The 18,349-nt window shown below is 44.9% G+C and overlaps 1 protein-coding gene across 5 annotated transcripts in view; it reads right to left on the minus strand.

Annotated features, from left to right (window-relative positions):
* cdh4 (cadherin 4, type 1, R-cadherin (retinal)) overlaps nt 1–18,349 on the minus strand; it is a 247,797-nt gene that overhangs the window by 17,195 nt on the left and 212,253 nt on the right. For all 5 annotated transcript variants that reach the window (XM_053868371.1, XM_053868374.1, XM_053868372.1 and 2 more), the window contains 3 exons: nt 12,398–12,535; nt 4,395–4,580; nt 4,071–4,324 (listed from right to left, as the gene is read on the minus strand). In XM_053868371.1, the coding sequence (XP_053724346.1) occupies nt 4,071–4,324; nt 4,395–4,580; nt 12,398–12,535 (578 nt within the window). The remainder of the gene's footprint in view (nt 1–4,070; nt 4,325–4,394; nt 4,581–12,397; nt 12,536–18,349) is intronic.

Here is an 18,349-nt window from a genome sequence, read left to right on the forward strand (position 1 = left end):
TTCTTTCGTTCACAAGACCAGCGTGTAGTCTATGAGTGCAACTCCTCTCTCGCCCCTTTAGCTCAGTATAGACGGACTCATGACCACAAGGTTGTGTGCATTTTTTTTTTTTTATAACAACTGTAGCGACTGAAATGAACTCAACAAGGCACAATCGACTCCAATTCCTCACTCGGTCTCACCTCAGCAACAACAAAAAAGTATCTGCAAAAGACACTGCAGCATTTCATCATTTCTTTCAAGAGCTAGAGCCTCAAGTTCAGACTCAGATGTGAACCCATCTATTACTCACCCGAGAGTGAGGTCAGAAAGCAGAGGCGGAATCCTCCGAGCTGCCACCAGCAGACACATGCTTCCAGAATCACCCTCTGAGCTGGAGTCGTCTGCCACCACGAGGATAATGATCATAACAATAATAATAATGATAATGTCATGAAGTTAATGTGCCTCCTTGGACGAGGAAGTCCTGTATTGCTAACCCTATTAGCAAGGTGTGGGTTTGGAGTGCAGAGGAGTAGAAAACACATTTCTCCATACATCTATTGGTAAACAACACAACTACCACAAGTTCCTTGCTCTGCTTTCCTCGCATTCCTCTGGGGCACGGAGAGTTCTACAGTTCCCTGGATGGCTGCAAACATTTGTCCAAAAAAAGAAAAGAAAGAAAGATCATTTCTTCTGTATATTTCCACAGTGTTTTAGAATCACTGTATTATAATGGTGAAACACCTTGGCCTCCAATGAAAGGCCCGACAACAGCAACATAACTACTCTCACCTTGATCCCAAGGTCAGATCCACCAGGAAGAGCAAGCTCAGGTTTGGTCAAAGTTGTGCACCTTGACAAGAACTTCTCCTCATCTTGACTAGTTTCTCCCAGGAAAACGCCACTTCAAAACAATATCAGATGTTGATGCTAACTACCTAAAATCTCTGGCACCTACTCCATTAGCTGCCAAGGAGCTACGAATATTTTCAAGCATTCAGGCGCCTTCTCTCATGCACCTTGCTCTCTCTAACACATTCACGTTAGTCACACCATCTTTGTGCCGTGACCCTTTCCCCAGCCTCTCTCCTTAACCCTAACCCTCCAAAACAAATTGGTAACATTGACCAGGACTCTGAACCAAACTTAAACCCAATTATAATGACCCATTTATTTTGAAGCCTTCATCCTGGAATTGAGGCATAACCTCGTGGGGTCCGGAAAACTCCTAATCCATGTGGTCACCACCTTAAATAAAGGACATTGCCATCAGCACTAGGCGTGACTCGGGAAGGCAGACTCCCGTGGCTTTCATAGTCCGGAGGCTATTGGAGAACTAGGCAAGTATCATGATCAGGTATGGGACAGAAGCCCAGTCTTGATACCCCTTTAAGAGTCCACCCTTGAAAGGACGGAACAATGTGCCCCACAATAAACATCCCTCCCACGTCTGACAAACAGCTCCTGTGCCTCCTGCAGGACCAGGACATCCTCATGTGACCACCATCTACTGGCACGGCAGACAGTTCACCGTCACTAGAAAAGGTCAGGCCATCTGTTCCGGCACTGTTCAAGCAGTATTGGACAGGTGGTCGTAATGTAACGGCTGAATGGTCATGGAAACACCTTGTGTCAGAGACCTTCACCAGCAGCACCCAGATCACGTCAGCGGCCCCGCACACTTCCACCTCCAGGTCAAACTCTGACCCTGGCCTAATATGTCCGACTCGAGGTGACCTGGTCATGGTGGGCAACAGATCACCTCCTGTTAGTGACCTTCCAGCCTTGGGTGGCCCACTCAATATACGCAGGATAGGAAAGCAGCCCGCGCTCCAATAACAACGTCTGTGTGTTCACTAACATTTCAGCAATTGGGAGGCGACTCGCTGACATTAAGAAAAATCGATGTGCTCATTGGAGGAGCCGACGGAGCGGAACACGCTTGATAGACCTCAGTGGTGCGGTGGGAGTGATGGCAACACGTGTCTGAAGCCTGTGTGGCACGGTGCCATCCTAGTTAGGAGGGAGGGATCAATGCAGAGAGAGAGAGAGATAGGGATCTGAAGAGGCCACAAAGATGGAGCATATTCCCCTCATTATGAGGTGACCCCTTCACACCCGTCGCCAGGCAACCAGGACTTGAGCTTGTGGGCGGAAGGTCAGTGGAGAATGTCACTGATAAAGCAGAGAAGAAAGACTGGCTCCACTGATAAAACTCTGGTGACACAAAGATCCAATAGTGAACGGACAAGATAATGGCTATTTCAGGGTGTAGCAGAGGCACTAAGTGCAGTCCCTGTCCTTCATCACGCCAAACGCTTTTAGGAGTTAGCGGCTGTAATAACGCCGGATATACAAGTTACTTTTTCCAACAAAAGGAAGGGAACACAGTGATGATAGCCCAGACAAAGAAACGTGTTCAGCTGGAAAACGATGACTAGATGCAGACAGGAAATGACTTTTAAGCCACTCCAACACCTCTTAACTTATGCAGTCAGAAAGAGAAGTGCAGTGGGTCTGCTTTGTTGTGTACAGACACTTGTGTAGACGCCTGTTTCAGGCTCTCTTGCTGTCATCCCAACAGTTACACACACTGGATCTGAATCCTGGATGTGACATTGGTCTGGGGGCGACTCGACAACTGCTTCGTTCTGGAGCGGAACATTTACGGCAATGGTTTCCATTCCTGGCCTGCCGCCTCTGCGGTAGTTGTTTATTTAGTTTGGTTTTCCCTCAGATATTTGTCTTGTCGTTTTTGAGTTGGGATGGAGATAATCACCACCTTAACTGTCTCAAGTGCCCAGTTTTCAGCATCAGGTGCCAGACTATGTTTCTGCAGTGAATGCAAGTAACTTATGAATGGGATCGATCAGATTGGACGTGAATTGAATGCCATTCAAAACAGCCGACGTGAGGGTTATAGGTGCTACTGTAGTGGTAGATGGCTGTGTGGGAGTGAGATGCTGGGATGCTGTGCTGCCGTGACTGTCGTATGCGAAACCAGGCTGCTACGTGCTGCGGTGCCAGACACTGAATTAAAAAAAAAAAAAAGAAGAATCTGCTGGCTGTGGTCGTAAGTACGGGTGGACGTATGTCGAGCAGGTCGTAAGTCGGATGTTACTTGTATAAGCTTCCTCTCATTCTTTCCCTTCATTGTCTGCCTCGCTATTGCAATATTGTTTTTTATTTTTACTATTCCCTGGTGCATCCACTGATGATCCCCACTTCAGTGACGCCTTCTGTTCACTCATTCTGTGTGATTATTAAACTTCATATCATCCACACTTGGGTTTCGCTTGGTTCCCAAACAAAGATAAATAAAAAGTATTCATTTACTGAGTGGTGTATGAACTGAGCATGTAGACGTCATGCTCCATAAATCGTGCAGTGGGTGCGTTCATAATGACCCAGACGGAATGGATCGCGGTGAGGCTGGATACATCCCACGGGCCGACTAGAGATGCTTCTGTTGAGGCTTCATGAAACAGTGTCTTGCTTTTCAGAGGCCACCAGATGGCGCTGTCTGCTGTGAAATGTTTGGACTTGAACAACCAGTTCAATGAAACCTCACATCATTTCTAAACCAAGAGCGCCATCTAGTATTAATGGTGCAGTGCTGTTTCATGATGCCTCATCTACACATCACTATAAATAACAACACAACTTCTTGTTTGTCGACAACCCACCAAACTTTAAAACGTTTGATCTACAAGACAAAAATGATACAGTTCAATGAGGTGTTTACTCTTTACTCAGGAACCATTTGAAAATGCCATTCTTAAATGTCTTCACAGTAAGACCTGTTTTAACAGCTCCACAGTATTTGTGAACGTAATAATTATGACCTCCTGACCTGGATTCATCATCAGGTTCCTTTAAAAATAACATCTTATGTTGGATGCACCAAATGAAGTGTGAAAATGTGAAGCATTTGACATAACGTGATGTCACAGTTTTCTGTCAAGTATTCATCTGGAATCCAAACATTATGAGGAATGTATTGCGTATATCTGTGACTAACTGTCACGACACTCTCTCAAAGGCAGCAAACTTTCAGTTGAATGACTCAGACATGGCAACTTTACCTCACGGTTTGGTGGATAAAGTGGTCCGGGTCTTGAGCTGCAAAGACGGTTAGTGTGGTCCCCGCAGGGACGCCCTCCTCGAAGCGGATGAGTTTTGGGTTGACGGGGAACACGGGGGGCTCGTTGACGTCCTGGACTGAAATGGTGACTCCAGCAGTGGACTGAAGAGAGGACTGGATGCCGCTGGCCAGATGAGCTTGGTTGGACACCACCACGGTCAGCATGAAGGCCCGGTTCAACTCAAAGTCCACGGGCTGAGAAGCAGAAGGAATGGTCGGGGATTGTCACATGCAAACACTGCTTTGTTGGACGGCCTTCTCTTACCTTGATCACGGTCAGCATGCCTTCGTTGGTGATGGGGTTGGTTCGGACGGTGAAATGTCCCGAAGGGTCTCCGCTCACGATGCGGTACACTGCGTTCCAGTTGGGGCTGTGAGGCTGATCACGATCCACCACGGTCAGGTTGGTCACCACCACGTTCACCTTGTTCTCAGGCACCTCCCCGGAAAACTGCAGGACGCAGAAAGCAGTCATGTGATGTACAGACACTGCCAGTCATTTGGCCTTCAGCAACTACCGTCATTCATGGACTATGAGCCCTCACTTTTTTTGGAACCCTGAGCAACAGTGCAGGTAATACATGGATTTTGACTGATAAATGGGCTTCATGCTGCCAAGATATTGAACCTTGTCTTAGACTGACAGAGACTGAACGACAATGAAAACAAACCCGGCAATACTCTGAACGTGCATCATGCCGCTGACACAGTTGGACTTCTCACCTTAAGACAAATGAAATTACACAGGTTTATTTACATTTGTTTAGTGTATTCGAGAACAGCAGAGAAGTAGACACAAGTCTATTTATACTCGCAGTATGACACATGTTCAGATCATTGCAGAGTTTGTTTTCAAAACTCGTTCAGAAGTGAATTCACTGACCTTTCTATGGCGTAGACCAGTGATTCCTAACCATAGGGCCGGGGCCCAAGGTTGGGCCGGGAGTGCCACCCAGAGGGCCGCTAAAAGTTTTTTGTCTTACAGCTTTGGGGGCTGTCAGTTTTAATACATGAGCCACAGATGGTGACAGTAGTGTGTCACTGAATTGATAGTTACCAACTATGGAGAAAGTGATGCCGCTTTAAACAAAAATATATTCTTTTTATTTTATGATATTTAGACATGGTTTTATTATATTTATTTTATTCAGAATTTAATTGAGTTTTTTCCATTTGTCTCAACAGTTTGCATCAAGTGTATTTTTTTCCATTTCTTTTCTTTAGTGAATTGGATGAACATGACTTGGTTTGACTTTTCCATGACAAATAAATATCTTTGCGCTGATCACATGGTTTCACGTCATTTCACAAGGGTTTGGTTTGTTTAAGAAGATTAAATATGGTTGTTGATCAAGTGCGGCTCATGTGAATTTAGAGGGTGTGGCTTATAGTCCTTTGTGCTCAATTGTTAGAAGAAAGGAAATTACGCAAAATATTACTTTACTTAAGTCCAGTCCATGCTTTAATACACAAAATGATTGGTTTCTTCAGGATGATTATTGGACTGAATGCCGGGTCAGAGGCACAAGCTCTGGTCTGTCAATGAGGTGGTTTTATATCCTGAAAGCTTCATAGATTATCGGTCTGACAAGCAATTTACTTTGTCAGATGAGGCTGTCAAGGTCACCTTACATAGGAACGAAGAGTGAAAATAAGCAAGGATCAAATCTACAGAGATGTGATGGAACCACTCAAATACAAAGAAATGAAACGCTACCAAAAACATGCAGTCCATGGATATTAGGAGGGGCGTACTGGCCTGAACAGCTCAGTCTTGAGAGGCATTTGTTGGTCAGACATCCTGTGTTCCAGAGTGCCAAAGTTCAAGTTCCAATCCATTCAGATGAGACGGCATGTCTTTATAATGAAAATAAATAAACATTTGCTGGGCCAGTAGAGGTTTATGGAGTGATCTTACAGTTTTTAATGAACCTTGAAATATTGAGTGCAAGTAATTCTAGAGTAATGGACAGGGATCAAGGGAGGTGACGAAGCAGGTGCAGGCACGGTGGAACGGATCAGATCTGTGACTGAAGAGCGGCAGCTACAGCGAACATATGGAACAGGAGTGAGACTTGTCATGATGCCTGGTTTTAGAGAATGAGGAAGCAAAGTTGCATGTGACAGAACTGAAGGTGTTCATTGGGAGAGACGAGGAAGGACAAGGTCAAATTGAGACTGCCTGAGAGGCACCTAACTCCGCGTCACTGGTCCACACTGACCTCTCAAGCGTAATCCACACAGTCTTTTTCGCTTGTTACAAGAGCTCAACAACGCCCTCCCCAGGCCTGGCATGTGTAACGCATCGCTCATTCTCAGTAGATTCGTGTCGACACTTGAACCATGTCAAGGAAATTTGTCAGTCGGTTATGAATTCCCGAGACCTGTCCTGGAAGCACGTTGAATTTTATGAGCAACAACACCAGAGCGACAGTAAATCCACAGCGGCGTCAACCTGAGATATTCTTCAAGTGGGTCACATGACCGAGTGCCTGAAGCAAATATTTGTGCGAGACGATGAGAAACGCTGAGAAGACGCACATCATAGGAATTCCAATGTATTTATTCACTTCCTGATCCCGCGTCTCATTTGAAACTCTTTATTCTAATGAATGGATTAGTTCCATCAACTGTTTACCCATTTCATTCCAAGCATCCGCCAAACCCAGGTTTTAATAAGCAATTAGATGAGTAGTGTAATTAAGGCGGCAGTCGCAATAATCTTGAGCTAATGATCTTCATTACATTGCAATCTGAAACAAGTCTTGGTGACAGAAGAATCTCGAGGACAGCGGTGAGACTTGTGTCCTTCTCTTCGGGGACTCATCGGGCTCCAGTGCGATGGGCGCTCACTGACACACGCCCTCATTGTCAAAGCATAATCCCTGTTTCCTCTGGAGAAGCCTTCACTTGTTTAGAGAGTGTGTCTGCCAGCTGTTGTTCACTCTATCGTCGTGGGAGTGAAGCGGCGTCCAAGCCACCCAGTTCCTCTATTCCCCCCCTCCCTCCATCCCCTGCAGTACAAACACTCTGATAAGCTCAAAACAAATTGAATATGCACTCTCCGTCTTTGGTGTGCTGCCTCTCTTCCTTTAGCTCCTCACATCAGACTTCCCCACCCACACAGACCAACACGCGCATCTGGGCCGTCTAGGTCATGTGACCCAAATTGAACATGATCTCGCGGGGGCAGTCTGCGTGCCGGCCGACAACGACGACGCACTTATGGGAGCGATGTGAAGAAAATGTGTGTCAATTGCAGGGAGAATTACTCGATGTGTTGCGCTCACATCTACAACGCTGACCCAGAGCCTCCTTCACAAACCTTGCTAGCTCTGAGGCTTCCGCCCGTGCTCCATACATCTATTCCTTCAAACTACTCCCCAACCTTTACAAAACTCCAAGATACTTTTGATCCCTGAACCAAACAGTGAGTCAGCAAATGGCAGAGCTAAACACTCAACACGACAAGAAGGCACTTAGTATTCTCAATGGTGTTCCAAGAAGCCACAGTGAAATAACAATAGCAGCTTCATGAAGTAAGAAAAGTGCTGAAACATGCGTCTTTTGGGCTTAGATAGACATCAGTCCACTTAAGATGCCGCTTATGTCTTGACAATGGAGCAATAAAGATAAAGCTGCTGGCAACAGCTGTCGACTTTCACCCACATTTTTCACACACTGCACGCACTAAAGACACTTTTTTTCTCCAGCCGTCTGATTCTTCACATCACAAATCAGACTGAGCTGCAGATCTACATGCAGATAATTACCCAGACTTTAGGCCATTTAAAGGAGAAGGCGAATCCCTTGAGTTTACAACAGATGACAAACCTTAGGTAGGTACGTCAGTCACATTGTAGGGATGCTGCTAGGTATGCAGGGTGCCTGACAGCACTCTTTATGGCAGAGCTTCTTTCGGCACCTACAAATATCACTCTGGATTTCTTTGGTCCGACCTCAAGCTGCTGTATACCAATAGTCCTGTCTGAAGCAGGTCGGCGAGTCAGTCAGAGACTGCAGGCAGGTAGGGAGGTATAGGTTGCTATGTAGGTAGGTGAGTGGGTAGGTGGGTGGGTAGGTTTGTTGGTGATAGGTAAGTTAGGTGGGTAGGTGGATAGGTACATAGGTAAGTTGGTAGGTGGGCAGGTACAGTATGTAGGTAGTTGGGTCCGTTGGTAGTTAGGTCGATAGGTATCTTGGTTGCTAGGTGGAAGGGTAGGTAGGTGGATAGGTAGTTTGGTAGGTGGTTGGGTAGATAGGTCGGTCTGTTGGGAGGTAGGTAGTTTGGTAGGTGGGTGGGGAGGTGTCTATGTAGGTTGCAAGGTAGGTAGGTACATGTGTCGGTCGGTAGTTAGGTGGGTAGGTAGGTAGCTAGGTAGGTTTGTTGGTTGGCAGATGGGTAGGTAGGTGGATAGGTAGTTTGGTAGGTGGTTGGGTAGATAGGTAGGTCTGTTGGTAGGTAGGTAGTTTGGTAGGTGGGTGGGGAGGTGTCTATGTAGGTTGCAAGGTAGGTAGGTACATATGTCGGTCGGTAGTTAGGTGGGTAGGTAGGTAGCTAGGTAGGTTTGTTGGTTGGCAGATGGGTAGGTAGGTGGATAGGTAGTTTGGTAGGTGGTTGGGTAGATAGGTAGGTCTGTTGGTAGGTAGGTAGTTTGGTAGGTGGGTGGGGAGGTGTCTATGTGGGTTGCAAGGTAGGTAGGTACATATGTCGGTCGGTAGTTAGGTGGGTAGGTAGGTAGGTCTGTCGGTAGTTAGGTATGTAGGTTGGTAAGTGGGTAGGTATGGAGCGATGTACTTTGGTAAGTTGGTGGTTAGATGGCTAGGTAGGTAGCTAGGTAGGTTTGCTGGTTGGCAGATGGGTAGGTAGGTGGTACTACAGTATGCTTCATGGCAGATCTTCTCCCTGCACTTAAAAATAGCACTCTGGATTCCTTAATTCCAACCATGTGCTGTTGTGTAGACCTTCCTCAAGAAGGTCAGTGGGTCATAAGTTGGTATATAGTCGGTATGTAGGTATATAGCTGAGAAGGAAGGTTGTCCTACTGTACTCTTTAGGCCACATCTTTTCTTTTTTGGTTGAAAAATATTAGTCCAGATTACTTCATTCCGTCCTCATCCATTCTTTATTTCCTAAATTGTTCCTCAGTATAACTGTGCTGCTGTGCAGTGACAGTCCTCTCCCAAGTATCAAGTCAGGCCGAACATCCTATGACTGCACAAGGTTCACGGTACATACATTCTAGCAAGTGGTGGACCTGCTCACAGAAGCCCTCCCACGTTCTTAGCTTATCCACATGACTATTCCTGACTGGGAAAACTTTGGAAAGCAAACGCATCTCCTCTTTGTTCTCCACAGCTTTGAGCACTGACATGGTGTTTTCAGGCCCATGTGGTGAAATGAATAAAATATTTGTTTTGCTTTTTTTCCTCAGAACTGAATCTAGCCAGTTAACATCTCTGCAAGCCATTGCAGTTAATTAACAGGACAGATTTCTTTTCTGAGGCCCATTGAGATGCAAGAATTGGACCCGGAGTCGAGTTTCCTGTTGAATATTTTAAACTAACAGTGAGTGGTGGCCAACAAAAGTGCCAGAGTCAGTGTTTGAATGACATTTAGGATTCAACACTATGCTAATGTTTACTCATCGACCATGTCAAGTGCTGCTGATATGATTGAGTCACTCGGGACAAAGTTATAAAACGACTTATCCATGAGAGACACCAGTCCCTTGAGACAACGACAGTGAGATTTGCTAAACAGTTCAGCTTTGTGACTTTGATGTCTTCATTTCAAAAAGTAATTGCAGTTAGTCTCATTGTCTGTTCAAACATTGCTATCAAATTCATTTTTGAAAGACCCAGAAAAGGAAACAGACTTATTCAGACCTCCTCTTCTGCTGAGATGAAGATTCTGGCCGCACCGTACGGACCGACCAGCTGGCTGAAAACAGGTCCGGTGCGCCCAAATAAGAGTGACTTACTCTGAGCTGTGAGGTCGGACAATGTCTTTTAAACATTACAAACCTGACAGAAAGGAAACCACCAACTTTAACACTTGAAAACCCATGAATGATTTCTTCAAGACACTGTGATGTCAGGAATTTAGGTCAGCGGCTGTAAAGCGCTGAGCTTTAAAACACCATTTTCAGAAGAACTCTGAAACTTCATTTTTCACCGAACGCACCCTCCGTCCGCAGCAGGAGAGCACCAGGCTCCTCGATCAGGGCACGTCTGAGCGGATCAGTCATGTTTTCGGTGAGCGTTAGCCCTCATAGCAAGGGAGCCGTTATCAGTGTGTGCGGCTGGAAGTGTCCTGGCAAGCGAGCTGACCACGGCCCCGTCGAGGAGACGCGGCTCGCAATGTGTGACGATGACATACTGTTTGTTCTGCCTCAGAGCTTCACTTCAGACAGCAGCCACGTCTCCCTGGAATCCCAGACTCTTCCCACATGCTCACATGAAGAGCAGCTTCAGCACTGGCCTGGCAGACTGACTTTGTTGTATGGCGCCATCATTTGATCCAGTAATAAACCACATTCATTCACACTGCAAAACGTGGCTTCGTCTGGCAAATGTTCTTAATCCATTAAACTGCGATTCATTGAGATTAATTTATCACAAATTCTCCGGATGAGTGACTTCAGTTCCGCAACTGTGAACATATAGCACTCATTTAGTTTAGTTATTATGTTTCTTTTTCCATTAAAAACAAACCACTGTAATCGTGTTCACCTCAATCATGCGTGATGTGTTACCTGCTTGTTTCAGTGTTTGATCATGTTCAGTCTACGATCATGTTTCTGAAGCTAAAAAACTTGCTTGAGATCAACCGCTTATTTTTCGCCGTGTTGTTCTGCCCTCTGGCCAGGGCTCTTTACAACACAAAATGTTAACAGTCGAGAGATGCATGACAGAAGAGACAAACAACAGGCTTAGAAAAACAGGACTGGAGTCCGCACCTCATGAAAGAATCGGCCCCCGTGAAGCAATAAAACGCTTATTCACTCATGTATTTTAATTCATTGAAGTGAGTCAAGGTGACATTACTGGCTACAAAATATGCCTTTGTAATTTATTATCATACTTACATGAGCAAGAGTGAAAAACAAAAGTTCACGATACCAAGCTTTCCTTCTCACCGCAATCTCTTCACACGACACGCTTCCTTCTTATCAGAAATAATAGTCCAAGCAGCAGGAATTCATAAATACTTAATGTCTGCCCTCGTGTGTTGAAAGCCAAGAAGTGAAAACATGGCTGATGAAAAACAAAAAACAGTCTTTTTGTAATTGCTAAATATTTTGCGTAAACTGGTTTATCGTTGCCAACTTGGCTGGCATGTTCATGAAATGTTCCGTTTGATAATTTAATTCATGTGGCCAAGTGACTTTGGCCATGGAAGTTTTCTGTCAATTGAAGTTGTGTTGATATTTACGTATTGAAGGGGCCAGACGCCACCAGATGGCGCTGTCTGCGGTAAAATGTTTGCACTTGCAACAACTAATTCAATGAAACTTCTCAACATTTCTAAACCAACAGCGCCATCTAGTGACCTCTGAAATTTGGATGGTGTTTCATCAACCCTGCAGTACTGTGTCACGATGCTTCATCTACACATCTCTATGAATTACAACACAACTACATGTTTCATTTGACAGCTACGTGAACATATCCGGTCATGCTACTGTCTTGAGTCACCTTCCAAAATAGGGATACCTACCGAATCTGGCACCTTTATTGGCCCAGACCAAATCCCATCAGTACTACCAAGCACCAGTTCATGTAAAGTCCAACGGCACCATTGTGTAATGATTGAGTGACGTCCATATCACAGTTTGGGGCTCTCTAGCATGTTAGCATTTAGCAGCAAAACCTTCTACAAGCGTTCTCTTGCGTGTGACTCGCAATGAGTCAGTAAGAAGCAAAAGTACCCGTAAATCACGTGTTTACAAAGAGCGCTGTGTCACCGGCACCTTGGCTACCAACACAGTGTACCTGGGAATCGGTACCCACTACCGATTCCCAGGTACCGGATATTGGCACCGTATCGGTTGAAACGTGAAAGTATCCATCCCTACTTCTAAACATTCACATATAAATGAGTTTTATGATGAAAACTTGACTTAATATGCAGTTTAACTCATGAGGAAACACAGCTGTCTACTTTCTACTGTAAATTCAAGAAAGAATTTGTTGACCAGTACTATTGAATGAAAACACCATGACATAAAAACATCACCAGGCTTGGTTTATTTGAATACTCACCGTCCGAACAGTTAATTCAGGTGGGTTGTCGTTGATGTCCGTGATGGAGATGAGGGCGGTCGCCGTGTTAGACAATCCGAAGTTCAAGTTTCCTTCCATGTCGGTGGCCTGGACGATGATGGTGTACTGGGACACTTTCTGTGGACGGAGCAGATCAAAGAAAAAGTTCATAGGCGACCCGCTTTTGTGAGCAACATCAGCACGCCACTCCACATATCATAGAATAAATACAATAAAAGCTTGCAGGAGGAGTTACTCCACTGTAAGTGGCGCTGTCCGTGGTGCTGAACTTTCCGCCTGTTTAATTACTGCTTACTTCCTGGTCCAGACCTGTTCGCATTCTGCTCACTGTAATAGTAATGCAATTGGTAATGTCTCCGAGGTACTGGATTAGGTTCGGGTCAGGGTTAGGGTAACCCAGATGGCCGGGCGTCCAGTCGATGGTCTGACGTTTGTTTGTTGTGTTGGAGTACTCGCCCTGAGGATGAGCTTAACAGAGACGGGACCATGTTCTGGACAGCCTACGGGGGAAGTACGGACACTGGTTGTAGTCTGGGTATTAACAGCAGGGTTACCGCTTTCCCCTGAGGGGATGGTATCTGCCCCGAAGATTTCATACGGCTGGCGATTTCTCTGCTTTTTTCCCCTCACATTCATTGTTTCTTTTGATCCTTCCCTATCTTTCTCATCATATCTCGGTCGGTCTCTGTTCACTGCGAGTCTGCTGCCTCTTTGTGCTTTCTTTTTTTCATCTGCCTTTGTCTTTCCGCAGGCGTCTTTGTTATCTCTGTATCTCCTTTCACCCACACTCTTTAGTTTTAGCTTGTCAAAGATGTAGCTGATTTTCACAACAGCTTCACTACAGAGACCAGTTTAAAAACGGGCTGGAGTCACTTAGCATTTCTCCAAGTCATTATGAAGTGCACTGAGGTGCTAATCCAAACTGAGCTAATCCTGTTAATGAAAACTCAATACTGGCTGCCCTTTATTAAGCTCGTAATGAAATATCAATAGCATCTTCCCTCATAGAGCACTTCAGTAAATGGAGCCTCGGCTGGACGTGTCTCTCTGCAGACTCATTGAGATCCAGTCGCATGCATCAGTGCAGAAAAAGCAGCAGATGGTTGTTGGAAGCTAATAGGCCCGAGCTTTGATGGACACGTCTCTCTGCACTTTGGTGAACAAGGGGAGCTGGGGCAGAGCCAGCAGGTGGCGCCCTGACACAGAAGTGTCCCACTCAGCAGAGGTGTATCTCTCTTCTGAGGCTAGTGGAGGGTTTATGGTCCTGGAGCACTCACAGCACGCCACTTCAGTGACGGGGAACAGGTGGATACACATGTGAACCTCCACCAAATGAGAGACAGGACCAGGGCAAGCTCTGCCCCAGAAAAGTGATTGCCCAGACAAGAAAGTGAAGGGCTCTCTGATGAGTCCTATAGAAGTGCTGAACAGAAAGTCTTTGTGAGTTCAGAGCTGGCAACGGAAACTGCCTCATGTCTCTCTATACCCAAGCCAAGCTGCTGTCTGGTTACACCAGCGCTCCTAACAAGTACACACACACCTGCCCAAGGAGCTGGGCCAGCGCTTAACTGCTTAGAGAAACGTCCAGTTCAACTGTTGAGCATGCTACTTTACAGTCTACTAGCCAGGTACTTCAAATCACATTTTGGTCTTCACATATTTATAAGACAGTTGCAACCAAGTTGTGAACCGATTCAACAAAAGAAAACATCCTCATACATTAATGGCTAAACAAACAAACTGCTTTCAAAACCGCCAATAGGGATGGACCATAAAAGCATGACAAACCAGCCTAACCAGTCTGGAATCAACAATAAAAATCACAAAGAACACATTGCATTCTGTCTTGAAAGTCCAACTGTTTCATGATGAAACTGGTGAGCTCTCTTCTCTGCATTACTGGAGTCCTGCTTCCCACATCAACAAAGAATGTGTATAAGTATAAATAGTTAAATATGTGTAGAGACCGGCAAATCGATGTCTCACGTCCTTCATAGCACCCTGTTGTGTTGGTAACCTGACAGAGTGTGTTTTATTTCTTCTGCTGAGGAGGTTATGTTGTCGATGGCGTTGATCTGTGTTCAAAAGTTCTGTGAAATGGGACACAGAACAAATGACTGGACTTTGGTAATCTGCATCCAAGACTGTTTTCAGGGATTCTTCATTGGTGGAGGTTTGCTGTGGTTGTAGTTTGGGTGTGAGATGGAGAGAGCGCCAAGATGTTTGTAGCTTCATGGTGGATATGTAGCGTAAATGCCTCCAGTAAGATCAACATCAATTGCTGTTCTTAGGATGTGACATTTTTTGGGACAATGTCAAGTCGGGGAGCAGTTTTTGCCTGCATGGATTGATATGATCCAAGTCAGACAAACGCGCCAGAAAGTGTATCAGTGACTCAGAGTCTCAGTATCTACTCATGCCATTATTGAGGGTTTCTCGTGTTAAATCTGGATAAGATAAATTCCAATTCCTTACTTATTCCTAAACCTCAGTGTGCAACCTCAAAAATGCGGGCTCCCGCAAAGTGGAAGGGCTTCCCTGATCCTCAGGAAGTTAAGTTGAGGAGTGAGATGGAGGAAAATATCTTCCTCACTTTTGACTTTGGAGGAAAACCCAGGCCACCCAGAATGCTTTGCATATGAATAAGAAATGGACATATGAATATTATGAATGCATTGTTTTATCTTAGCCCATTTAATGGATTATTTACCACAGTGTTGCATGGTACTTAGTTTTACTTGGCGATCTTCTGTTTTTGACAGACCAAGCGCTGCTTTTGTGTAACGCTGCCCCCAACAGTCTGAGGCCGTATCTGCATTTCAGGAGTTTCCCTTTTCAAGTCACACATAGCCCTGAACACTTGGTTTTGAGGGGTATGAGTATTAAGGAAGGAATTGGAATTTGCCCCGTAACATGCAAGTGCAATGCTGCGAGTGTGGTATGTGCTTGTGTAAGCGGACATTTCTCCAGCACTAGTGCTTAGGTTAGGCCAATTTTTCAAGCCTTTAACTGAGTTCTCTGAGATCACAGTGAAGCTATGAGAGGAAAAAATGCCGAGCAATCGAACAGGTTGTTTTTGGATCAGGTCAGTGCGATGTAGCTTTTGTCAGTTTCACTGAGGCAACAGTTCAATTGACTAAACTGCAGCCTTTAAAGATGAAATGATACCTTAAACTGAAACCACTCTGTCAGCCAAGACAACATGATATTCTTTCCACCTGCGAGTTGATCAATTCTGCCTCAATGTGTCATCAACAGCCTCGCCAAGAATCAATTAGAGAGTGAGGGAGACAGAGAGGCTTTCATCCCTTTTGCCGATGTCTGTCAGGCCACTATAGCGACCGGACAGTCGGTGGCTTGTCACTTACAATCTATTTCAAAAGCACCAGCTCAGACTTTTTTTTTCATTTCTCCTTAAAGAGCCTTTCTTCTCTGCCCCTCAGTGGCCCCACAATTCACTGACCCTTACTTCTGCTTCACTTCAGAGATCACTTCAGTCAGATCCAGCGGTGATCCGATGATAGCTGGCTCCATTCGGCTCAATTTACAGCAATTGAAAATGAAATTCAGAGCCACTGATGGATTTTCAAATTGACTGATACGAAGTGAGACAGATTTCTAGAGGCTGAATACATCACATTGATTTTCACGTCGTTTTTTTTTTTTCTCCCTAGAGTGAGATACTTAAGCATAAAACAGTCTTTTGACATCAAGTGAAAGGAAGACAAGTCAAACACTCAACTAAACGCAGAAGCATCTTGTTTGAAAAGGTCTGAGGATGAAGCGCACAGGAGTTAAGAGCAGAGGAGGATCAGCTTCTCTGGAGGCGTCGCACCATTTTAGTGATTTAAATGAAGCGAATAAACTTGCGTTGCTCTAAAATCATTGTAATATTTGAATTTAAAATTGAGGTGCATATGTTGACAGAGCCGGGCTATGGTCCCACTACATGAATGATGATCTGGAGAGGATGACTCGTGGGACGGAGGTGGAGGAGGCTGATAAAGTTGGCACCATATTGGTTTTAAACAGACATTTCTGCACTGCATTTTTCATGACCATCAAGCCATTCAAACACACAAAAACGTGGTCCAACGAACATACACACATCATGGTTTATTCACTTTTATGAGGGGCAAGTTTGATGATAAGGTCAACTTATTCTTTTAAGCTAGAGATACAAACTTGCTTTGCTAATTTTTATTTTGTTTGACTTTTAAAAAAAAGACAATTATCAGCTATACAGATAAACTACGAGACTTATTTGGATTGTGTGAGGTTGGAGCTCATTTTGGTGCCACTTTCTTTCAGACTTCCAGGGGAAAATGTCTTCTTCTTTGTCGGCCAGAACACCAGCAATCATTGTCAGCCATGTTATGTGCTTATGTGACTATTCACACATCTGCTGCCTCAGGAAATCGATCACTCAGCTTGTTCTGAGCACGGAATACACATCGCAAACACTATGGCTGCGACTTGACAAGATCAATAATTGTTTCTTAAATCCCTGGTGAGTGCTGTGAAAGAAAGTGTCCATAGCTTCCTGAAATTGCTTTCATATTCTGTTCGTACCTGCAGACCAATGAAGACGCCTCGACTGGTGGCTTCTTCGTGAGCTAAATACAAATCCTGGTTTTGGACAGTGGTGCCACGGAGGTAGGCCAACAGCAGCCTGGTGCACAACGCGGCCAAATGTCTGACCATGAACATTTCCAGTGCGCAGCTCATCGGGGATCTCAGCAGCCGGCAGATATAAAAGACAACAAATCTGTTGGCCGCTGCTGCCAGAGCCACAAAGCCTGGACACGAAGGGCGAACATCCTCTCCAGCTGCAGCGTCCTGACAGCCAAGTGGAAACATGTTCATGTCACATCCAGTTTTAATTACTAAAGGAGCCTTCAAGAGGGAGTGGGAGGCAAGTTTATCATTGCATCCGCCAACTTTGCGTCCATATAAAGGGCTACTTGTACACGAATACACACACACTAATCTATCTATCTATCTATCTATCTATCTATCTATCTATCTATCTATCTATCTATCTATCTGTCTATCTCTCTTTCTATCTATCTATCTATCTATCTATCTATCTATCTATCTATCTATCTATCTATCTATCTATCTCTCTGTCTGTCTGTCTGTCTATCTATCCATCTATCTATTGACAGAATCTGTTTATCTATCTATCTGTCTGTCTGTCTGTCTGTCTGTCTTTCTATCTATCTATCTATCTATCTATCTATTGACAGAATCTGTTTATCTATCTATCTGTCTGCCTGTCTGTCTGTCTGTCTGTCTGTCTGTCTGTCTGTCTGTCTGTCTGTCTGTCTGTCTGTCTGTCTGTCTGTCTGTCTGTCTGTCTGTCTGTCTGTCTGTCTTTCTATCTATCTATCTATCTATCTATCTATCTATCTATCTATCTATCTATCTATCTATCTGTCTATCTATCTATCTATCTATTGATAGAATCTGTCTGTCTGTCTGTCTGTCTGTCTGTCTATAAACCTTCGGAAACAGAAATCACTGCCAGCGCTGGCGGGAAGTAACATGAACGCAAGAGCATACGTGAGCAATGGTGAAACGAAGGTGTGATCTCTTGCACAAACAGGAGATCTACACAGTTGTTGTCCATTCTAAGCCATGTGATAATGATCAGCATCATAGGGCCCCCAGTAACACTCTTTGAACCCAGGAAAAATGTCTAAATGCTCTGTCAAGGCAGCCAGGGAGAAGTGCACGGCTCAGACACCAGGGTACAAACATGTTTGAAACGCTTTGTAGTAGCCATGTGGGCAGCACGGGGGCCTGTCCAGGGTGCATTCCTGCCTTTCTCCCACTGAGCGCTGGGATAGGATCCATTGCTCCACACAAGCCTGAACAGGACTAAACGCAGGTTACCTGAAGACGGATGTATAGCATGTAGTAGTGATG

This window comes from Synchiropus splendidus, chromosome 6 (genome assembly GCF_027744825.2).
Source record: "Synchiropus splendidus isolate RoL2022-P1 chromosome 6, RoL_Sspl_1.0, whole genome shotgun sequence".
Classification (NCBI taxonomy): Eukaryota; Metazoa; Chordata; class Actinopteri; order Syngnathiformes; family Callionymidae; genus Synchiropus; species Synchiropus splendidus.